At 35.1% G+C, this 25127-nt stretch overlaps 1 protein-coding gene across 9 annotated transcripts in view; it reads right to left on the bottom strand.

The window, feature by feature from the left end:
• The window catches only part of DMXL2 (Dmx like 2), a 57764-nt gene that overhangs the window by 16128 nt on the left and 16509 nt on the right, over positions 1–25127 (bottom strand). For 6 of the 9 annotated variants that reach the window (XM_082769103.1, XM_082769100.1, XM_082769102.1 and 3 more), the window contains 21 exons: positions 24667–24850; positions 23883–24057; positions 22803–23039; positions 21303–21580; positions 20428–21121; positions 19082–19203; positions 17591–17680; positions 15433–15550; positions 14573–14692; positions 13938–14171; positions 11490–13169; positions 11092–11202; positions 10156–10325; positions 8708–8805; positions 8392–8557; positions 7178–7442; positions 5353–6452; positions 4111–4302; positions 2466–2542; positions 1770–1900; positions 797–1045 (listed from right to left, as the gene is read on the bottom strand). In XM_082769103.1, coding sequence (XP_082625229.1) covers positions 797–1045; positions 1770–1900; positions 2466–2542; positions 4111–4302; positions 5353–6452; positions 7178–7442; positions 8392–8557; positions 8708–8805; positions 10156–10325; positions 11092–11202; positions 11490–13169; positions 13938–14171; positions 14573–14692; positions 15433–15550; positions 17591–17680; positions 19082–19203; positions 20428–21121; positions 21303–21580; positions 22803–23039; positions 23883–24057; positions 24667–24850 — 6491 coding nt within the window. Of the gene's footprint in view, positions 1–796; positions 1046–1769; positions 1901–2465; positions 2543–4110; positions 4303–5352; positions 6453–7177; positions 7443–8391; positions 8558–8707; positions 8806–10155; positions 10326–11091; positions 11203–11489; positions 13170–13937; positions 14172–14572; positions 14693–15432; positions 15551–17590; positions 17681–19081; positions 19204–20427; positions 21122–21302; positions 21581–22404; positions 22478–22802; positions 23040–23882; positions 24058–24666; positions 24851–25127 lie in introns of those variants that run through there. The other 3 variants (XM_082769104.1, XM_082769101.1, XM_082769108.1) reach the window with 2 other exon arrangements.

The following is a 25127-nucleotide window of genomic DNA, read 5'->3' on the forward strand; positions in this document are numbered from 1 at the left end:
CTTGTGGGCAAGATACTCCACTACGCAGAACGCTGTGTGGCTCGGCACGTTGTCATGGTGCAGCCGCCAATTGTTGACGATGGCTGGGCGGACACGAGCAATGCGTTTTCGCAGTCTTGTGAGGACTTCCACGTAAATTTTTCACTCGTGACACATTTTCATTGGTCTTGCTGGTCAAAGGGCGTCTGGAGCAGTCGTCGTCTTCCACTCTTTCCCTACCTTCTCGGAACAGCTTGTGCCACTCAAAAACACCCGATCTACCCATGGCAGCATCACTGTAGGCCTCCTTTATCATGTCGTGAGTCTCTTTGCCCGTTTTACCAAGCTTTACACAAAATTTTATTGCGTATCGCTGCTTCAGTAAACACTCCATGATTCTCCGTGACAAGGCGTTTCGACAGGTGTTCACAGTACGAGTGACCTGCTCTCTTCAACAGCCGACAGCTGACTGCCGATTTTTCCCAGCATTCCCAATATCCCCCTCCACCGATCCTGTGCGCGCAGACCGTCTCTTGTCTGCCTGTTTGCCCAGGAAAAAGCAAGTCCTACTACTCTCAGAACAGACTATGTACCTGTATTGTTTTAATGGTAAATTCAAAATAAGCTGGGTGCCATTACAAAGGACAACTGTGAGAAAGACTAACATTGTTTTGGATTTTTTACTAACATAACAGATTTCTTGCCCATAAATACTTAAAATAATGCTTACTTGGTTTTTTGTGTTTAAAAATCTTCTCTAATAAGTTACTAAAAGTTACAAAATACAAATCATTAGTATGACCTTTAAACAGAGTACCTGGAATATTTTCTGATTGTCTTCGAGGTTTTACAAGCAGTTTCACTCCGCCACCAAAAACGGCAGCCCACATTCGGCTGTTCAGTGGATGGGCTGCTAGTCGAAATAATTCGTTACATGAATTGGTTGCCATGGCATGTATAAGCAGACTCAGGTAGACAGCTACAACAGCTTCACAAAGAAGAATGTTTAACTTTGGTTGATCTTCATCCTGAGCTGAACTTAAAAGATTTATAAGTGAACTCACACCTGCAAAGAGAAGAGGAAAAGTTCTGCATTAAATGAGTAGGTTTACAAACAGGGAAAAAGTCAATGTGACATCTCTACTTTTTATGGTAAACAGATTAATAGCCACTTGATACTTTTATTTGGATGAAACATACTATTATTATTTTTCTTAAAATCATAAAGATTGAAAGAAAAAACCCTTCTTTAGTCTGGGACTTCTGACTTGTGTCTCAGTTCAGTTTGCCTGTGAAACTGATGCCTCCTGCACTATTGCCAGAGTTGACTTCAAAATACTAAATCTATGTCAGTACATCAAAAGTAGCTGTTTTGACAGCTACAGCAAGTAAAGCATGTATGTAAGACAGTACTGTTTAAACAGCTAATGGAAAAGCTTTGCTTGGGGGTGAGAAAGACTGGAAGAAAACATTTTAGGACAACAAAGTAACAGCTTACAGACTTTATCATGAGGATCATCATCTCTTCTTTGAATAAGGTTTTGCAATAAAGTTTTTTTTTTGTTTGTTTTGATATGTGAAGAAGCTAAAGGCTGTTACTAATTTGAGAACTAAATACAAAACACTTATCCATCATTGATCATCCATCATTTCATCCAGATTTGGTTGAAAGATTAGCATCAAGTTGTACTGTAAGTTATTATACAAGTATTACAGAACAGTGAGAAAATATTGTAATGTGGAGCTTGTCCAGTGGGTGGTGTTTAAAATAACCATTATTTTTGCCTCACCAGGCCACTGAGCAGGAGACGAATTTGGAGTTGCATGCTCTTCAATACTTTCTGTCCTCAGTCGGCGTCGATCACTCAAAAGCAGTCCTTGATAAACCATCCCTGTAAACTGATTTGCTTCTGTTTGACTGCTAAATACAAATCAATTTGTTTTTTTTTTCTGATGAGAAAGGATTTTAGAATATTTTTTCAATCAAGTATAGTACATTTCTCATGTTAGTTAGAAAATGCAACATTTAAAATTCTACAAGATTAAGTAAAGAGTTATATAATTTCATGGAATACAAAATGTTTTTTTAAAATTAAAACTTTGTATGCTTTACAGCTTTCTCTTCCAGTTTTAGCTTTAAATATACATTTTCTGAAACCTGACTTAAGTTAGGCTCAAATATTTCCTGCACACCCCTATACAGCAATGATGTGCTGTGAAAACCAGCACTCAAATGTTCTCTCAGAAGTATCCTAAGAGTGACAGCAGATTGTCCTGTTATTTGTTGGAAAAAAACAACTGCTGTTATTTTATCTGTATAAAACTGATTTGGAGTATCAAAGCTAACAAAATGTAAGCTGTATAATTATCTACAGCCATACACAGTAATTTAATCACTTTTCTTAGACACAAGCATGAAGAATTTCCATTTTGGATGCACAAAGTATACTCCAAATGTAGGACTCTAAGAAAACTTCTATTTGTACCTGTAACTGTGGCTGTCACACAGTGCTTGATAAATGGATGCAGAAAGTGAAGCTGCTAAAGAATGAAGCGTGTGCACCTAAAATAAAAACAGCTGGTAAATTATATATAAATTATACATAAATGGTGTGTAAAGCATATTTCTTTCTAAACAGCATTTAAAAATGTGTTATGCAGAAATCTCCCAGTTTTAAACCAAGTGCAGGAAATGGTAATTAAAAATAGCCCTAGGTTTACAATACAGTATTTTAAAAATTCAACTGGTTGATGGAGATTAGTCAATAACAGTCAAAATCTAAACATACATATTCTAATATTATGCCTTCTAATATTATGTCAAGGTAATTGATTATATAGAACTCTCACAATATTATAATAATGATTTCTATAGTAGGAATGGTTCTTGGAAGCCATATTATATGACATCATAGCTCAATATAGTATTAGTTGCTTCATATGGGTAATACAAAAGTTTGTGTAATAATTGTATGATTATTTTATTTTATATATAATCTGGTTTTCACCTCAGTCATATGCTTAATTTTTTTTTAAAGTCTCTCAGTAACAAGAATAGTACTCTGTTATTGCCTTGCAATGCAGCAGAAACGCTCCAGTTCTTAAATAGAAGAAGAAATGCAAAAATTTCTTGGAAAGTCTGATGGAATCCAAAGTGTGATGAAAATGGAAATGTGAAACTGCTAAAAATGTAAGCCTGTAAGCTTTTTTTAAAATCAATTCTTTGTTTCCATCTTTTCCTACCATCTATTTAATAAGATGTTAGATCTCAGATTAAAGATATAAATTATCTAAAGAGTTTTGCAGTTAGTAAGTGTCAGTTTTCTCTGAATTCTCTTTTAAATAAAAATGCATGTGAAATTAGAGTTTTTAGAGTTAAAAAGGTGCTTATTATTGCATAATGAGTAAATGAGAAATAAATGACATTGGGTTACAGTTTTAGAAATCTTTGACTTGCAATGGGACAACCCACTTAGTTTCCTATTTCTTCTCTTCTTTCATCTAGTCAATAGAAAATCAAATTCATTTAATGACTATGAGTACTGATCTAAATGCACAACCTAATGATTTAGCATCTTACTAATTAACAATGCAATAGTCTTGGGCTCTTTGGCTTTTTTCTCCGTCTACTTAATGAATCTGAACAGACTTTATTCACTGTAGGGTATGGAGCCAGATAAAGTAATTCATCACAATTCCAGGAAAATCAGTACAACTGGAGAAATTTGTGCTGGAGTAAGATTTATAGTTACTATACTAAGAGAAAGCTATATCTTACAGCCTCCCATCTCTACTTTCATAATCTCCCTACCAGATTTACCTTGGATGATGACAGTTATAGGATCATGATTAAGAGCAAGAATTCAGTACTTTAGTGAACATCCAAACTTGGAATATTTTCCTGAGAATGACTGACCAGAATTTGGATGAAAGAGAACTAACTAGATTCCAATATATGTCAGAAAACACGTGGTTATCTACCATTTTCAGTTCATCAGGCTTAAGTGAGAAGGCCATTATTGTGAAAGGGGTAAGTGCTGAAAAGTTAACTCATATACTATTTTTGTGGGCGTATTTTAATGCCACTTTATAAATAATCATTTAGCCTTTTCTGAGAACTGTTTTCGTTACCTTAACGTCTTCAATATTAGGATGTGGTGGCGATTTCATCTGCACAATAGTGTAAAGAATATCATGGATGTGGTTGTTTAAATACAGCACAGGATTAGCTATCACAGTTTTCGTGGATGCTATGCTTGCAGAAAGCAATGGTAGCGTTGTGGGTAATGGAAGTGGAGACTGAAGTTGTTTTACAGTAGTTTCCTGTTTAAAATAAAAGATTGCATTTAAAATGGTTACTATGAGAATAAACAAACAACAACAACAAAACCCAGTAATTTTATTTATACTTTTTCCAGGGTTATTTATTCTCTTTCACTGACATCTACTCAGTTAATTCTTATTTACTGCAAGAACACAAATGACCTTATAGCCAAGTTTGCTAGAACATTTTTTGATTTAGTGCAGGAGAAGTATTTTTATGTAGTTCATTAAGGAGTGTTGGGATTGTCTACTTAGAAACAGTAACTAGATGTGCATTTGCAGTAAGTAGCATGGGTTGACATAGTAGTGACTGATCTGAGTTTAATAATAAAAGCCAAATTCGCACTAATCTGCATTTCTCAAGTGGAAAAGAACAGGGTTTTTGTCATCCCTTCTTCCCCCCCCTTTTAAAATGACAGACTAAGTCCACCACCACCAAAACAGTCAACTATTGCTCCTGTTTTAAATGTGAAGAACCTGGGACTGGAGCCAGTTAAGTGATTTGCCCATTATCAGAGTATTTGCTCAGACTAGTCACTAACATTTGCTGGAAAATATCTATTCTGTATGAAATAAATGTAGAAAATGCCATAATATAGTAAAAGGGTGCACTACACCGTCTGACTTGGTATTATTTGTTGAGCCTTGACACTAAGATCTCACCCCTTATAGCCCCATTGCATTGATTTGCAGTGGTGTAGAGAATGAGATTTTATCATACTTCATCAACTGTGAATTTAACTTACAGTTTTGATCACAATATTCTAAGGGCCTATATAATAATTTCATTGCAACATAAATATAATGCTGCAGCTACTATATATACAGCAACATTTATGTACCATAATTACAGGTAACGTAATCCCCTAACAGATTCTGAAGAACCAGGATGCGGATACACAAAACTCTAATATAGCAAGTTCTCACCCCAAACACATCAGACTTGTAGAACATGAGGTATCTATCTAGGCACAAACATAAGCATTTGACAAAACTGTCAGTCCAGAACTGTTCAGACTTGTTAAAGGAAATTAGTTTAATTTGCTTTACCTGCTGTGACTCTTGCAGCAAAAATTTCAGCTCCATTCTTACAGATGCTAAACCACCACCTTGTGCCCCATGAAGACTACAATAACTTAGAAAAACTCTTAGAAGAGCTTGGTTCTTCTGCAGCCACCACTTCCGTCTTTCAGCATGTTCTCGTTTTGCTTGTAACCTACGTCGTTCTATCTGGTGCCGTTCATAGGAACCAATGTCTGGCTTATCCATAATATCCTCATGATCGAGTAGATCCCCATTTACTTTGGTATATGTTTTACAGTAGTCTTTGCCACCTGCTTCATGGTTGCATATTTCATGCATAGCAGCAATCTCTTTTTCAAGCCAGTTGTACAGCTGAAATCGGAGTTTTCCTCCATCTACCTCATAACCTGTAGCCAAAGTCCTCAGTTCAGTCATTAGGATCTTCAAACAGGCTCTGAACTTGAGTTGTTCAGCAATAACATCAACCTCAGTGTCTCCAATATCAGAAATCTCTCCATGTGGTGTTTGTGAGACGTTAATGTCTGAGGTTTTCTTATCTTGTTCTTCATTCTCAGAACTGGATTTTGAATTTTTCATCATTATGCCAACATCCTTATCCTCATCGTCTGACTCACTTTTGTCTTCACCCCAGTCAAGGGTAAGAGGCTCATCATCAAATTTTACTGCTGGCTGACTCCAGTCAAATTGTGCTGAAGATTCAACAGTACCCTCCAGCTCAAAGGAAGTTGAAATTGGCTTTGACCAGTCTGTAGCACCACTTCCAGCACCACCCCATAGGGCTTTGGAATCTTGAATACCAGCCTGTATTGGAGGACTAGATACATCTTTTTCTGTAGGTATAGTAGACTTTTTTCTTATTTTGGGAATTTTGGAAAGAACTTCAAGGGCTAGTACAGGACAACCCACTTTAAAGTGAGCATTTGCAGTAGTGAAGAATAATTTTCTTTCTATAAGATTAATTTTATCAACAAAGCTTTTTTCAGTTTTTAGACCTAAGGTGGCCAAAGTCCCCTCTGGTGAGCTGAAGTATCTTCGGATGAGCAAAGGGTGGGTCCGAAGATAATTGTAAAAACTGAATACCACAGGATTGCATGACTTGACAATAACTAAGGAATTAAACAGATATGACATCTATTGACAATGGCTTTCAAATGGTATTATTTTGCTTTGCAGTATTTCCTGCATTACAAAGATGTATCAAAACACAAAACCAAAGACAGTTTGGGGTCTAGTTGCCAAAACAAAGCAAAAGTATTACTTACTCCCCACAAAAAAAGATTAAAGGTATGAGTTGGATGAGTAGAAAGATAAGAAATACTCACATTTGCTTTGCTGCTATATTCCACTCATCTAAGCCTACAAGAAGCTGATAAGGCCAGATGGATATTTTCCTAGGGTAGGGAATATACTATAGAAATGTATGGAGCCACCTCTCTGTCACTTAACATTAATCTCAAAAGAGACGGGATAGGAAGCCCTGCTTGACAATGGTGATTCCTAGAAGCAAGAATGAGAACTTGAAGTCTGCTGGAAAAGACTAGCCAGGACTAAGTAGTAGAGAGGTATTATAGGGAAGTACCAAACAAGGAAGGCCCTCCAGAGTTTATCTGACAGCAAAACTAATTTCAATACAGGGGGATTGGAGAGAAGCCCCTGGAAGAAATTGGGGAAAAAAAAATGAAGAAGAAATTGAGTGGGCTAGTATATAATCCAATTAATGATTTCAGCATAATCGCATTTCAAGAAAAGGGAGTACGTGCATACACAGAAAGTATTACCCCTTCTCTACTCTGTCTTAGAGAATTCCATCACACTAATGTTTTCTCCTTACCTGGGTTTTCATCGTCATCTTTAGGTGTTTGTTCCAATAAAGTGTCCAGTGCTCTAGTGTAATCTTTCATTATCCAGTATGCAATGCTTCTCAGAAATGGATCGGAATGCAACTTAGTACAGCTGAACCCAGTTCCATCTTTATGGCAACCCAAAATTTTTTCATGAAGAATGGAGGTGTATGTGGCAGAGGTTTCAAACTCTGATTCGTATAAACGAGCAATAACCATAGCCAACTGGATGTCTTCCATTTTCTCAAGGCACACCTATGATAAGAAAGGTGGGAAAAGGTCTCTTTATAATGAAAAGGTTGTTTTTTAAAACAACAATGAAGTGAATAGCAATATATGTTTACAGAACAGATTTTTTATCTCATATCTGATCTTTTGTGTATATATTGATTTTTGAGTCAAAAATGTGGTGAGATATATCCAAATGACATTTTCTTCCATGTTTGGGAAGAGGTGATCTGACTTCTATTTCAGCAATTCTAGTATGCATGGCAGTGCATCAGCATGACAAAAAAAATAATATACCAGTAGTAAAGGTAAAGACGTTATAGCTAGTTGAATAAACTTAGCTTTCAACTTTAATGTTAGCACATCACTGGAAAGATTTTCTTCCACTGACTCATCTGCAGAAATGTACTTTCACAGGTAAAGACTCACTGACTGCATACAATAGGAAGGATAAATAAAAATTCTCTAATTTCTTTTATCTCCTGAGATATGTTGCCTAAGTTATGACCCTGCTGACAACTCTCACCTCCCTTTTCGCAGGAAATATCACTGCTCCACTAAAAAGGGATTATCAGGATGCTTCAAAAGAGCTCTCTGATTTCCTTTTTATTTTTTATTTTTTTAACTTGATGTTCTAACATTAGGAAATGCAGAATAGTTGGAAACTGAACAGAGCATTGCAACAACTTAATTACAACAAACCAAAGTTTTGCCAGTGGGTTTATGACTGCTCTTCCCAGGAGCCATTCTACTGAGAACTGATGTATTTGAATACTTCTAGCCTTCAGATTATCTTCTAAGCTGTTTTTAACAGTAGTGTGAAAGTAAATGGCATGTCTACAGGGCACAAGGGGGTCATGTATAGACATCCCCTTTCTGCTGCCACACTGTGAAAAAGATCAGCAGAACAGCTTTTAAGGATGCAGTTACGAAGTTCAAAGTAGAAACTGAAACATAATTTCTCAAAAGCTAATACCTCTATAGCATCTTTCAGTGAACCTGCTAGCAAGAAAAATGCAGCTGATTGTTCAAAGCGTTGTTTTCCCAACAAAGCAAAAGCATTTTTTAAAGCAGCTTTTCGCCATCTGTCTTCACTGAAGTTGTGGCTGAAAAAGGCAGTCATCTTTTCATCATGCTGGGACCTGCATAAAGAAATGTAATATATACAACTTATATAACCTTAGGATACAATCAATTGAACAACACCAATTAAACTCTAATCCTGAACGAGTTCTGTTTCGCATTCCTGGTTCAATTATGATTTAATCAAACTTACAGCTAGTAGAACTCACCTAAACAGACCCCACACCACTGCCTTTTTCTTCATAGCAAGATAAAAAAGTGCAGCATCTAAGGCATCATTGTTCCTCTGGAATGAAGCTTTTGCAACCTATAAGTAAAAGTAAGCAAAACCTATAAGTAAGCAAAATCTAGTATTATTACTGCAAATATAAAACTTGCTTTTAACCTAAGAATGTATGTTCTCTGTCAGAGAGGATGGTCTGGGTGACTATTTACATAAAGCAACAGTAATTTCTTTCAGAATGTTTTGCAGAAACTGATTTTTTGATAGGTGACAGCTCATTACACAGTTAATGTTCTTAAGGTTCAGAAAAACAGCACTACTGCAGATATTAACACCTCCCCCCCACCACTACAGTGGGACGTTACAACCATGAAAATAAAAATCTTTTCATCAAAAGTGTTACAGTAGCTCATACTATTAGGAGAAGTTCCTCTTGCAATTCATTATTTACATATTTGTAAGCTAATACAAGTATTTCTTTAATGACCTTTTTTTTTTTTTTTTTTTTTTTTTTCCCCTGTATAGGACTAGGCAATGTAACTGCATTAGCTTTAGAGGACTAGAATAATTAAGTTTTGCTCCTGGATTCAACAAATATTCTGTAACACTAAAATAAATTATTTTTACAACCTCTGAAATTTAGTAAACTATGAAGTTCCACAAACAACTCAAAGAGTACACTAATTGTTGTAATTCAGAGCAAAGACAAATAATCAAATAAATCAAATCCATCAAACTTGATAAGAAAGCTGAAAATCTTATTAAATTAAGAATTTAAATCTCTTGGATACCTACAGGAAACATTTTAAAATAATATCTAAAAAATATACTGTATTTTATCTATTATTAGAACTCCCACAAAAAAGCTCTGCATAAAAATAGGATTTGATGTTATTTTGGTTTTATATAATACAGGTGTATATTTCTATAAAACACTATTTTTGTGACTCTCCAGAAAGGAGTAAAAGCTGCACTTATTTTCTGCTCAGGCCTTTTATGTTCTGTACTATTTTATTATCAAACCCAACAGAATTTACAAGAGGATTTTTTATGCATTTTGAAAATGAAATGGTTATTTCTTAAATAAGACTCATTATTGAATAATTTCCTGTTTCATCAATAGATATATGCTGTCACATATATCTGAAGAAGGATTGTTCTTAAAATAGAGTAATATAATCTTAAACATACTGTGAAATGTGGGGGAAATGATTAGGTCTTCCAGAAATGGCTTTCCTAACTCAAATGTGGTAAATCAGAACTGCCAACATTATCTAACACTACTAATGTTTTGGTGCTGGATATGGAAAAAAACAAACAACTGTTAAAATAGTAGCTGGGCTGCAGTACAAAGGGATCTGCTCTACACAAGTCATCCTAAGTATCTGTTAGAGCATAACAGCACATAACTATATTTGTAAGCAATAAAAATACCTTCTCAATACACCTTCGGAGTGTGTTGATATTCCTGACCCACCAACCTATACCCATAGCTCTTAATTCAGACCACTGTGGGTCTCCCTTCTGGATAGCTGGAATCATGTTGATCAACTCCTCCTCCGCCTCAGAATGAAAAGCCCATGCAAAATGACAGGTAGATAGGCCTAAACAATAACATAATAAAATTCAGAAAATTAAAACTTGTTAATAAACAAATGGAATATGTTAGAGAGGCAAATTTTTTTTTGCAAAGGGAGTTTTGCAAAGAGTGTTGGTAGATGTCAGAGCAACTGTTTGTCACAACTGTTCAAGAAAGAGTGGAAGCATCTTTTTTCTTTCTCTGTGAAATACATGCTTCCCTTCGGTGCTTCCTCCATTCCTTTCCAGCAACCTGTTTATATACGTTCTTGAGTTTCGTATGGTGCTAGATAGAAGCAAAAATATGTAATCTCAGAGACAGATCCATCCTGGCCCAGAAATCTTTCTGTATGCTGTTGAGGCAGTAATTGCTTTTCTTTCTGTATGTCAGAACAGCATTTATTCAGAGCAAGAAAAAAACCTGCTGTGATGAAAATAATAAAATTATCTTAGAGGGAAGATAAAATTGTACTTCTGTAAAGCAAACCCTTCAGTCCTCCAGCAGAAACAATGTAAAATATGATACAATTTGTATGTTATCTGGTGGGGGAAATTATTCATGCTCAAACTGAATGGCACAGAATCTCTCTTCTGTTCTAGAGCTTTACATTTTTGTCTGTTCACACTGCATGCAGGGAAGCATATACTTTGCAAAACAAGGGCCTTAATGGAATAGGTGTCATCTAAAATTAATATGGAGATAATAAAAGTATCACAATATAAATCAAATATTATCAGGTCCTGTCAGCTCAACTGGATAAAATGAAAGTAATGCCACATTCCAAGAATTACCTTGGTGAAGTAGCTGTACTCGATACAGAGGTGGTAGTGATGTCAGAAGGCAGGTGTGCAAGCGCATAGCCAACAAATATCGTAAGCCACATTCATCCAAGGTATCTCTTCCTGTAAAATACAAAATACTGACTTTAGAATATGCAGATGACTACAGGGGCATATATATGACTTACTGTATGCAGCATGTAAGGAATGTATGTTTCTAAATTTGTTGTTTGTGATAAAGTATTATGCTTGAAATACAGTAATTTATAAAATGTTTTTTGCTCTACTGTATCTAATCTGAATAACTGATACTCGCTTTCAGCTTTTTTAATCCCAAAATACTCAAGGAGTAAGCTTGCCTTAGCTGGGAAGAGCAAGAATGTTAATTTAATAATATGCTCATTACTAACCTGAGTAATTCTTATCTCTGTTCTCATCTAGTTCAGTGCTTGTTGTTGCCACGGTGTCTGCCAAAGCTACGAGGAACATCTGCTCTAGTCGAGTGAGGCCTGGCAGACTTGAGTGCATCAGGTGACTTGAAAGGACACTGGCATGTTCTCGGCCAAAGTAAGTCGGACCATATTGTGAGAGATTAATAACTTTGGATTTACTTTCCCTCTTTTCAGGCTCGAAATCAATAAAGTCATCAGTTGTGACAGGCTGAATCTGGAATAGATCTGAGTACTGATCCTCTGTTTTTCTTTTAGCACGATCTTCAGATCCCTGAGGTATTTTAGAAGTTTCTTCAGAAATGTAAGTGGCATCTTGATCTGCAGCAAGCAGAGCATAAAGTGGCAGTGGGGGAATGGAGTCTATCTCTGTGTAGTCTCGAGTACCATCTTTTCCAGCTGTGATGGTATCCTTTGCAGTACTACCACTTACACTAATGGTGCGAGAAAGATGGCGTTTAGGACCAGTTCCTTCTCCAGCTTCTGTGTCTTTAACTATCGCAACTTCTCCTGCAATACATTTAACTAAATGTGACAGAATGGCTTTGGCTCGGCGAACTTTACCCAGATCCATAAGTTCTAATAGCTGGGTTGGATGATACTGAGGGAGAGTAGGTGAAAGAACGTGAGCAGCTTCAAAAAGGCCTCCGTCTTGAATTACAGTTGGAGTGCCAAAAACATCATCCACAATACCTGCCCCATCAATTACACTGGTCTTCTTTGCTATCAAGCTTGCTCTGAGTGGATCTTTAGTTGCTGTGTCTTCAGTAGTGAAAATATCACTTTCACCATCACCAAACTTGACAGCGTGTTTCCACTGTGCATAAACATGCATTTCACAGTCCATTCCCACCACCAGTATACCATCTCTCACCCAGGAGAGAGAAACAGGTAGTGAAGGAGTGCCATCTACAGATGATACCAAATCAATTGATCTAAGCAACACCCACTTTGACTTTATACCTTGTTTTATGCTTCCACCTAGTGGTAAAGTAATAACAGCTACACCTTCTTTGCTGCTTGTTTGATCTGTTACAATTCCTGAAAGTCTTCCGTACATGAAGATGTTGGCACCAACTCCAACTGTCAATATATGTGAACCATCTTCTTTTGATACCCAATCCAAATGCACCAAATGCTTGATACTGGGCACCAGGCATTTGTCTTTATTCAAAAATGCATCTGATTTACTGTAAACAAATAAATTACTATCTACACTGACCCTTGAATCAAGGACACTTCCAACCCTAACTAAATCATTCAGTTGAATTGTCTGTTCCAAAACCCATTCTGATCCTCCTGTAGACTCACACTCAAGTATACAAACATGCATGGAAAATTCTTTTGAAACAAAACCGTTATGCTGTATGGGTTGTTTGTATGCTACTGCAAGACGTCCCGTGTAAGAACAGCTAACGGCAACTGGCCTTCCTACTATGGTGACTGTACTGCTGTTGTCTTCTCCTTCATCATTCATTAAAGGCCATTTTCTCCAATGATATTTTTCCCTTTCTTCATTTTTGCTGTTCAGGTCTTTTTCTACAGTACATCTCCAGAATCGCACTCTGTTGTCTGAACATGATGTTACTATCAAGTAAGGTGCAAGGCAGACTGGATATATTGATGAAGAACTCAAATGACCTGAAGTCAGAACAAACATTTAGTATCAGTAATAAAAAGTCAAATACCTATATGAGACAGACACAACATTGTAACTACTAATAGAGAACTTTTCAATTTGGTGTTTTTTTTTTTTTTTTTTTTTTTAACTTTGACCTGGGTATGGGCAAATGTTTTAAGACGGATAACAGTCTTAACAGTTTAGATGTTAATCACCTGCAGTTCTGGTCACTATTCAAGGAAAATAAACTTGAACTAAACTAATTCAGAAAAGGACTGTTAGAATAATAAAGAAATACAAAGCTTCAATCAGATACAATAAGGGAAATTAAGATTAGGCTTGTGTAGCCTACCAAAATGAAACTTAAGAGGGGCACTATGGTACTTAAGAGTATTATGAGAGACACAGAGACAAACAGGCAGAAGTAGACAGGGTAAGTACATCAAGTCAAAAGAAAAAAAAAGCATCATATACTCATCAGATTAATGTTGGCCGGTGAACAAGGGGGTATAAATTGATCATAAATAAATTAAGACTAGAAGTTAAGTTTCCAGTCATTAAAGCAGTAAGTTTCAGAAAAAGCTTTTCTACGAGGAATTGCTACAATGAAGAAAGGAGTGATTTGCAAAACGCACTTTTTGTGATTTGGGAGACATGGACATGGATTTGAGAGTGCCCGTTTATTCCCATGTTGCCTGTATCAATCAAGAGAGTGATAGGCTGAGAACATACTAGCTTATGAACTAGCAGATAAATTAGTGGATTAATTAGAAAAAAGTTAAATTTACCTGCTGAGGGAGTTGCTCTTATTACTTCTACACCAACAGGAAGATCCAGTGGTTGGCTGTATACAAGTCTGGAGCTCAGAATGAGCTTACTAGCAGTCTGAAGATTAGCGATTGATGAAGATCGTGGAATGGGACTTACACCAGGTGATATATCTGGAGAAGAATCTACTGTCTTCTGTTCAGGTACACTAAGCTTATTCTCTGCTAAAACAGTTTTTTTTTCAGTAGTTTTTGCTACACGAAAGAAAAATCATTGCAAACAATGTTAAAAATGTATGTGAGGAGAAAGCATAAACATGCTATAATCAGATGTTTTTCATAGCATTGTTTTGGTTATGCAGAAAATAATTATATCGTGTATTGGCTGCTTAGTTGTACTGCAAATAATTTTATGCTATGATTACTCATTTTAAGATATCCATAGTATTCTGAAATACTGAGAGTTTAAAGAATCCAGCGCTTAAGTATATTACTCACTCTTTTAACAAATTTTCATATTGTCATAGCTATGGAATGCAATCCATGTTTGCAAGAAACCTTACTCTTCTACTGCTTCTAGAACACCAAGCCTCAAATTTTCTGTTATGTTACTTAAATGTTCATCTCTAAGAAAATACAATTACTCACTCACTCACCTAAACAGGCTTGCACAGATTTGAGATGAAGATGCCACATCTGAAGAACAGAACAGCCATTACTATCTTTTTCAATTACGACTAGGTAGAACTTTTCTGAAAAAGGTGGTGGACGATAACCTGTAATTTAAAGACATTACCATAATCATGAAGTTTACATTCAACAATTGATAAAAACTGATACTAAAAAAGTATTTTTTCCTCTTTGAAATTGTTTGATTACAAAACAAAATACTCAAATGGTACTATTAATAACATTTTAATCAACATTTAGTTTGTTCAGAGTTATAGAAGACTTAGTAAAATAGAGACTGACTTAGAGCAAACCTGAGTATTAATGACAAATCTAACTTATTAGATGTATTTGCCTTCCTAATCAATTTGAACTGCTCTGCTAGATTATAAAACAGTTTTCAGTTTTCTCAGAGTGCTTGCTTTCTTCCTTTTTTTTTTTTTTTTTTTTTTTTTTTAAGCTTTTGAGTCTAGTACCAAATTCCCCAGTTACTTTCTATAGGATAAAAGGGAAAGTCAGACATATGCACCTTATCACCTGGAACAACATATTAATTCAGGAAATACACTTCTAGTCTACTTTGTACACATCTTTAAAATATAACACAAAACATTTTGAAAAACAGACCTTGTCATACAAGTTAAAATAATTCACTGTAGGCAAATTAGAATAGTTTTATTTAATACCATTACCATGTAGATGATTTATATGAGCAACGTGAATCAGCCATTTCAGTGAATTCAATATATTCTCATTAAAAATGAATCTAGTAAATGTCTGCTAGATTTCAGTATTCTTTAAGACCAGTTTTGGTACCTACTTCATAGTAGTTATTCTTATACTATACCTTGTGATGGCTGGAAAAATATCTCAGTTTCCTTCCCTTCTACATCTTCCTTTTGTGGTTTGTATCCCAAAATGAAGTCTTCTTGAAAGACATGAAGTAATTGTGTGTTTGAGCCACACTGTAAAATCAAGCAGTAGTTACGCTTTCAGAATGGTATAACAACATTTTTTACTAACATAATTATGTTTTTTGTACAATCCAACTATCGATTGAGGATCAATTACTTTCTTTTATAATTTTGAAAACTATCTTAATACATCAGAAAAACAGAACATTTTCATCTCTTACATTAAGAACAGCATGTTCTAGAACTTATTGTGTATATATTCCAACAGTTTCAATGAAATCTACCATACTAGACTAATTCTGTAATATTTTTGCTGAAGCTAATGACAGATTATTATTATTATTATTATTATTATTATTATTATTATTATTATTACTATTATTATTTTAGGTATAGAATAAAGGACTGTGGCAACAACTCTTAGACTTCTATCAATCTTCAGTGGAAAGTTGACTGCAATGGATTGAGAAATCTGCTAACAAAATAAAAGGAAGAAACTGCACATATTCCTTCTCTTATAACTCAACAGCTGTTCCTCCTGACAGCAACAGACCTCTTTTCAGTACCTCCACCCCTCTACAAAGGAGGCTGCTGGCAGTGAAATTCATTTCTGCAGACAAGGAAAATGTGTCCCCCAAAGACAGTGACAGCAAAGTTTTCATGTTGAACACATTTTTTTCCAGAGAAGCATGGAGAGGCATCTTTTTTCACACAGGTATTTTTGAAATCCTACCAGGATGAAATTGGCAAAAGCTGACTGACTCAATATAGAAGGTGGGTTTTTTTAGAGCTTCAGCAGGTGCTATGGAGATAAAGGAGGTAGTGAGAGGATGCGTGAATGACATTTGTATTATGGGAAAGTCTTCGGTCACCATCATGATTGGGATGTCCTCTAAGGAAACTGGATTCAGTGTTTACTTGTAGAAGAGAGAGGGCTTCTTCCTGACTCCAGAGCTTGCCGTCCTTTTGAATCTTTGCAGGCTGTTTTTTACATGTAAAGCTCTTCCTAGTCTCAGCCTCCCGAATTGATACATTGATTTCTACATTCATTTAAGAAAGATTTAGATACTGAAAAATAATGACCCAACTAACTTATTTACCATTTCTGTAGAAGTTGGTAAGGTCCACAAATATTAATTAAGGTTTATACTAGGACATTAGAGGCTTGAAAGTATGACTAAGGAGCTAAAAGAAATAGAAAACATAAAAGACACCCAGGATGTCATGCTATTGTCTTTCCCACAACATAGGTCTTATGTAGAAGACTGTTTCTTACCTCTTAAGCTATTCCCTGTACTCCTCATGTCAAGTCATAAAATAATCTATAAAAATTCTAAAAAATATTTGATAAATCTGAACCAAAAATTGAAGGTCCTATGTGATTAATACTTACAAGACAAAAAAAAACAAACAACAACAACAAACAAAATGTTGTCAAATAGAGAAGTACTTCTTTGTATGTATCAAAAATGTCTATATGTCTAAGTAAAAAATGGTAAAGTAGATTACTTTCCCAGGCTGCTACCTAACAGAAAACAGCACTGGAATTTGCAAGATCAAAATAATAATACGAATTAAATTTCATAGCACTACCATTCAATCATTTCATTGATTGAAACACATGGCTATATTAGTTAACAGGTAAAAGCGTGTCTTATGAGAAAGACAAAAAATTGTAAGTCATACAAGGCTATTATTACCACATTTTGGAAGACTTAAGTAGTTTTTGTTTTTTGTTGTTGGTGGTGGTCTTCTTGTTTGTTTGGGTTTCTGGAGGCAGTTGTGATTTTTTTCTTCTTTCTTTAAATTATGATGGGTGTAAAGCAGTATTCAGTCAAGTTTATTTTAAACAAGATTTATGCCTAGAAAATTTTGTTACACTCTATAACAACAGGCTTTGAGCTCCTCACAACTGTAAGTTGTCTCATAAAAACATTCAAGGTATCTCAACATTCACAAAAATTCAAGGCAGTCCTTATCACCATAGAGAAATGTCCTCTTTTTTCTGTATTTTCAACAGATTAGGTTAATCAGCAACAAAGCTATTAAACATTTTTATGTGATACCCTAAAGAATTAACCATTTATTTACTTTGTTAGTTATTGCATCGAGTTCAATAATGCATCCTGGTCGAGCAGTAGATTGTTGGCTCACAATGTTAAACACTTCCCCAATAAGTTTCTGAAACAGAGGAAAATGAGATGAGTTAGCATATTTTTTCTTTAGACAGAAGGAAATTGCAATCATTTACAATAAACTGATGCTATAATTTTCCTTGTTGCTGTAAATAGTAATAGGCTTCTTCCTGTTGTCATTTTGGCAGTTATGAATAATGCATTCATCAGGACAGCAGTCTACAACTTCCTCGTAAGGGGTTGTCAAGAGGCAGGAGACCTTTTCTCCATTAACACTAGTGACAGGACCCGCGGGAACGGGGTTAAGCTGAGGCAGGGGAAATTTAGGCTGGACGTCAGGAGGGGGTTCTTCACAGAGAGGGTGGTTGCACACTGGAACAGGCTCCCCAGGGAAGTGGTCACTGCACCGAGCCTGTCTGAATTTAAGAAGAGATTGGACTGTGAACTTAGGCACATGGTCTGAACTTTTGGGTAGACCCGTGCGGTGTCGAGAGTTGGACTTGATGATCCTTAAGGGTCCCTTCCAACTCAGGATATTCTATGATTCTATGATTCTATGATTTGCACTGTTTTCAGTCTGCAGCTATTCATGGGGATAGCATACCAATTTACATAGAAAGTAAATGTTTATTTAAAGACTTATCTTTTCATAATAACATAACAATATAAGTACTACGAGAAACTCAAATACACCGCTTCACTTTTTTAAACCTTCAGTTTTGTCACAACAAACAAACAAATAAATAAATAAATAAATACAGCTTATATATAAATGGAATGTACTATTGATTTTTGCTGGAGCATTCACAGTCACTGCTCCTGTAATAGGTTCCTCAGACTGATCTGAATACTGACAAGCTATAGCTTGCAGGATAGCTTAAAAAATAACAGAAGAATGGAAAAATGAAAAATGTACTTATTTATACGGTAATAGTTACAAGGCCAGATTTTACTTTGCTCAGTCATAGAAACAAAATGTAATGAAAGAACAGAAAGAACAGACTACAACAGCAAAAATAAGAGCCAGTATTACCCTTAGCAATAACCTGCCCTGACTCCCTTCTATCCCATCATCTCTGTCCCCCCTCATATACACACCCTACTGTATAAGTGTATACACCCTACTCTTCACCTATCTTCACCTGCCCACTTGCTCCTGACTCCCCTCTTCTGAGAAGACAAAGAAAAAAAATCTGTTTTTTCTTTCACCACATACTACAAGTTGGGGAAACTCATCAGGGGTATTTTGTTTCAGTTCAGCCACTGTTAGTAGTAATATCCACATTACTGTCTGCTAATGTTTACAGACATCTGCAAAACATGTAATTATATAAGCTAATATACAGACATGAGGAAATAAGAAAAATCACTGGAGAGGGAAAAAAAGTTTAAAAGTTACCTTAATTTTTATTTTAAAACTTTCAAGCCATTGCTACATAAAACTTACAGATGATTCAGGGTCAGATAGTTCATCTAGAAGTTTTCTTGCATCTACAACAGCTTGATAGAGTCTCAAGTTTTTGCCATCAGATGCAACAAAACAAGCACTAGCGGAGTTGCAGTATGTACCTACAGAAAACACAAAAAAAACATTATAGTTAAAGAAAAAAATAGCATGAAATAGTATCACGTAGTCAATTATAATCCACTTCACAGTATCTGAATGTTTCTAAAAATGACTGTCATAAAATACTGAAGCAAAAACACCCCAAGAAATTACGTACATTAAAACATTATTTAGACTTCAAAATAACTTTCTGCTCATTTATGTAACTAAAACTCCTCATAAATATTGAATAACCTGAGCAGAACTCATTATTGCTTATAACTATTGTTCACACATGCAAAAAACAATAGACAGTACACCTAAAAGAATGCTGCCTTTAAAATGATTACATTCTCTTCACTGTCACCTCCAAGGGAGGTGTTTGGAACTTGAGCTTAGGGACTCTAGCTTCTCGGGGTTCTTGGAGATGATTTAGAGTAGAAATCCAAGGTAAACAAGGTTTAGAATAGCTCCTTCGTGGGATTGAGACAGGATAGAACATTAGTATGTGAGCAAAGGGATTTTTTTTTATTTTTAAATCAAAGAAATGCTACGCCTTTTAAAACACATTTAAGATTTTTGAGGTTGCACAATATCTTCGACACCCATTTAAAAATTGCAAAGGTCAGATTGGCCTTAGTATAATAAAATATCCTGGCACTATTAGTATGAAACTTACTAATGTGATATTCACAACACAATTTACATTTTAGTATTGTACACAACTACTACAACATCTTTACAAATAAAAAATAAGTATTTGAGTGGCTTAATAGATTAACATGTCTAGAACTTTTTCAATCAAGTGGTCCAATCACTAGTTCTGTTCAATCCACTGCCTCCTGCAACTGTATGAGGCCAACAACCCAGATACTTCTGCCATCATCACACTTGCAGAGTGTGATCATCACACTTAACTACCATGTCAATGCAGACAGCACTCTGCAAAGTTGCCTAAAGCACTGAGGAATGGGATCATGTTTTTCTGTTGTGAGACTGATTGCTAACTAACACAAAGAAGTTACTCCATGCCAGGTGATCCATGGTAACTACAAACTCTTAGCCCACATGAACTATGTTGTTTTGAAGTAGCATAGTCTCAAATGAAGGAAGACTGTTCACTGGCACTATATAAAGAAATTGCTGAAAAGTTAATATACTCCAAATACAACATGAATTTATTTTGAAAAAATAGTTTTATAGCCCCCAGTGTTAACTCTATATGGGATCTTGCTAAGAATACTCACCAAGGCAATAGCTTGGAATAAGTGTTGGAAGCCAGGCCACATTAGAGAAAGCGGAGGTATGAAGAGAGTTAATTCGAGCCAACTCAGATACTCCTCCAGTGTATGACAAAGGTCCTATAGGGTCTACACGCCACAGAATCAGCTCGCTATAGATTGCATTTGGGTCATAGAATGTACGGGTTGCTGCATTTTTAAGTTGCTGCCTAGAAGAACCTTTTACATGTTTTATAGGATCCATTATTCTGTTTATGCTGTCAGAATCCTGAGAACTGTCTGACTCAGGAGTTAGTAGAGCATTATGATGAGAAGATGTTAACAGTAATGGTAAAACAGAATGGCAAGCTAGGTCATTAAGATGAAAACGGTGACCGCAGTACCTAAATTTATGTGAGACTGTTAGCACAGTAGTGAAAGCTGATTTATCAGCAAAAGTAACTGCCCACTGATTTAGAGAGCCATCTATATGTTTGGAAATCATCATCACTATAGGAGAAATTATATTCACATTTGTGCTGTTCTGAGCAAAGCCTGGTCCTTTACTTGCTAGGGTTTTATCTGGAAAGTCCACTGTCTTCTGATGTACAGCATTACTATCTTTTAATAAGACAGGGCAAGCATACATCATAATATTTTTGCTAAGGGAACTAGCATCTCCTGAAGGAAATGCAACAGGAATCCTAGAAGAAAATGAAACCTGGAGGGGAAAAAAAAAATAATTAGAATATAACAACCCAGTGTAAGTCCAAATGAATGTCAACTGTTTCACAGGAATTAGTTTAATTTCAAGTAATTCTGATGACCAGATTTAAATAGCAAGAACATAATGACTGTTCATTAAGATCATAAATAATAAAACAATTTCAAATATACAACACCTGAACTTGTCGAAAGATGCCTGGAGTGTGTTCATCTAAATACTTCACATGCCACACCAAAAATGTACCATCAATAGGATGGATAGTAAAAAGCATATCTGGGTTTCTGTTCCATTCGGTTAGGAGCAACTCAATTTTCCGATCTAACAAAACTGTTGGAAGAGGCATGCATAGGCCTGCTGGTAGAGATGTTCTGGGGCTTCCCTCTCTTTCTCCATCTTCATGTTCTGAAGAACCTGTTCCAGTCCCTGTCTCTGATTCTCTATCTACAGACAAGTCTGCAACAGAAAATATTATTTATTTATTTTCAAATTCTAGGTATCATCCTACTACAGTTTCCACTCCAAACAACAATATTTAGAATCTGTTAATAGTGCTATCTTATAAGAACATTCATGCAAACTGAAGGTAGAAACATCTTTCATCTGTTTGTACAACAGTGAGAGGCCCTGGCATTTGATTATTGATCCTAACTATGGAATACAAGTAATAACAAATACAACCATAAAAATTCAGACACTTAACATCAATGCTCTAAGATCATTTTGCTCAACTATACAAAAACAGGTATTTTATATGGATGCTGGCTCCAAATTAATGTCTTTTTTTTAAATTTATTTGATTATTATGAAACATGGTATGTGACAAGTAATGAAGTAGTATGTATTGCATGTGCAGTAAGAATGATGACACGAGCAAGTCTTAGTCATAAATTGCATTGTTAACCTAGATTTTAAAAACCTAAGCTTTATAAATGACAATAAATGTACATCAGTTTATTGTCTTTAATAGCTCTTACTGGTTTAAGTAGAAAGGCTTTTATTTTTACAAATTCTTAAGATAGTTCTTCATTCTTAACTTTACGAATACAAGGGAAGACATAAGTTTTTCAAATTTTAAACAAATGGGATTTGTAATCTTTAATAACATGGAAGGAATACAAATACTGGCTAAGGTGATGCTCCTGAAGCAATCTTAAGTCCTTCTGGTAGGGCATGTTTTTCATCATTAATTTCAAAATATGTCTTTCTCTTCCTTTTCCTTTGTGAACAGCTACGATTGGGATCATTGTGTGCTGTAAGGTTTAAGATGTAAAGCTTACCTCTACTGGAAAGAGTGCAGTTTCATTAAAATGGAGCTATGTCCAACCCTCCTTAAAGCTTGCCATCAATTCATGCCTCATTACTGTCCTGAGATTGTAAGGTGAATCAAGAGCAAGTCTTAGTTATAATTTCATAACTTTATGGAATAGCTCCAAAATGGAAATAAAGAACCAGAGCTACCTTTCTATTTCACTGTGTTTATTATTACTGTGTTCCAACAGAGAGTACATCCGTAAGTTTTTCATGCCACCAAATTATTATAGGAGCCAAAATTGCATCTATATCTATTTATTTTAGATTAGTAATACATTACTATGTGTTAAATAATTGCATTAATTATTGCACTAAATAAATGTGTTTCAGAATAATTCTTGTGCTATAGATCAAGATTACTAACCATGATCTAATTTCATATGCAAACTTCTCTCTTTTTCTTCCATTTCTTCTTCCTCTTCAACCTCAACATCAACAAAATCTTGTTCTAGTTGTTGTTCAGAAAGTTTTCTTAGATGCTGCATAAATACTTCAATAGATGATGTAAAATTAAATTCTTTATTATTCAACCAGTGAACAACAAAGCCTCCATTGCCTTCATCTATATTAAAAGCTGTTCCAGCCAAAACTGATGGGATATCTGTGGACAATTGTAAACAAATCAAAAACTTTTATCTTAAACCTTTCATCTAATAAACCCACACACATATCTTGGTTAAGACAATTTCTTGGTTAAGACAATTAACTCACTTTTGGCAGAACAGACCTTGTGCCTGTACGTTTAGAAAAGGTAAGATACAGATCAAGTTTCTACATATGTTTTGAGTAAAAAAATGAAAAAGAAAAAAAAAAGGAAAGACATTTTAGCATCAAGAAATAAAGTAAAACAATTGATTCAAATGAGACTGGTAGATGAGATTCAACGGGTCTAATTGCTCAGTTTCAGTGTTGTCATATCATTTACTGATTTTACACACAGGATTGTTGTTCAGTCTCTTCTTTAAAATATTCTAAATTATTCTACAAAAAGCAGCTGTTTTCCTGCTAATAAAATCTTGTACAGCTTTTTTCCCATTAAGTAATCCATTCATCATATACTGTTTTCTCCCCAAATCAAGTACAAAGCAGACTTGAAATTTAGGTAGCTAAATTTCTTTTGCCTTCTGATGTGCAAAAACGAAATTATGGCTTTTAAAAATGCTGAAGGTCTTGGGCAACTGGGTATAGGTGACCCTGCTTAAGCAATACAACCATTCTGGCAGTCTGTGAATTTTGGAAAAAAAATAAAAAAATAAAAAAAAACAGCTTCATTTGGCTTACAAAACTCAAAGCCAAATGACAGAATTGTGAAATAACACTCTTCCTACAAATCCCTTCTATTCAATTAGGCAAAGCAAAGAACATGCACCTCAGCCCCCTTTATTTATTTTTTCCTTTTTGTGAAAATATATTATTAACAGTTTAATAAGCAGTTCTATTTCACCTGTATTAGGGTTGATGGTTGCTGCTATGTGGAAATGACCAAGTGCATTTGCATGGTGTGAAATGTGACGCTGAACTTCATGAGTACCCTGTTGGTCTGGTAATACATCTGTGTGGGTAACAAGAACTGAAGATCTCCTTTGTCCTTTTCTCATATTTTTCAAATGGTGAATTGTCTGGTATAATAAGAAAGCATAATTTAAGAAATACTAAAAAAAAGAAAAGATATAAATGCATAGTTATGTAATTACTGTTTGTACAGTTTTGTTTTTACATTGATATGTTTTCTTTTCCTGTAAATTTAATATACTTCACATGACCACCACTGAAACTCATAGCCCTGTAGTATCATCTTTTGGAAATGTAATTATCAAATCAGATAATTAAAGAACTAGAAGAGTTTATTTACTGCTTCTACTGTTATTTTCATACCCATTCAGAATGAAACCATCTTAATATTCCATATTAAACATCATCTCTTCCCAACACTATCAGTTAGCTATATAAAATTTAGTCTCTTCCCAATGCTATTAATTAGCTACAGAAAAAGTAGTAGTTTTAAAAACATGAAGCTTATTAGATGTCTCTGACTTCTTCAGTGATTAATAAGAAACTTAACTCATATAAAATAATTCAGACTATTCTGTTATGCTTGTAAGAACTAGATATTAGATATAGTTCTAATATGTAACATATAGATATTATATCTCTACATACTTTAATTTTTCTAGTAAACATTTACAAGTTTTAACAATCCTGAAATTAAAAATTGACAAGCATTGTACCTCTAGTGCATGCTGTATTTTGTCTTTTTGCTTTCCAGATTGAGAAATGGTGCTGCTAATGCTGGAAGTGCTAGTTTCACAGATCTGCTCACCCAGAAGAGTATCTTCTGGTAACAGTGTCTCTGCCCACAGCCGACAGATGCCATCAAGACATGACGTGAGTAACACATTACAGACTAAACCCCTAAAGATAGACATATCAAGGAATTATCCAATATAATTAAATTAGGCATATGGACACAGCAAAAATCAGGGGAATGTACAGGTATTTAGCAGTTATAATTACTTCATCCAAATTTCTATGCTAACTAAACATTTTATATGAGTAGTGACTTTTAGTATGTTGATAGATAAACTCATAAATTATTAGCAAAAATGCATGTGAACATAGAATGGTTATTATTTGTTAAATCCAGCAGTTACCATAAAACTGTGGACATGAAACTCCCTAAATTATCTGG

This window comes from Aythya marila, assembly GCF_965140915.1.
Source record: "Aythya marila genome assembly, chromosome: 11".
Taxonomy (NCBI): Eukaryota; Metazoa; Chordata; class Aves; order Anseriformes; family Anatidae; genus Aythya; species Aythya marila.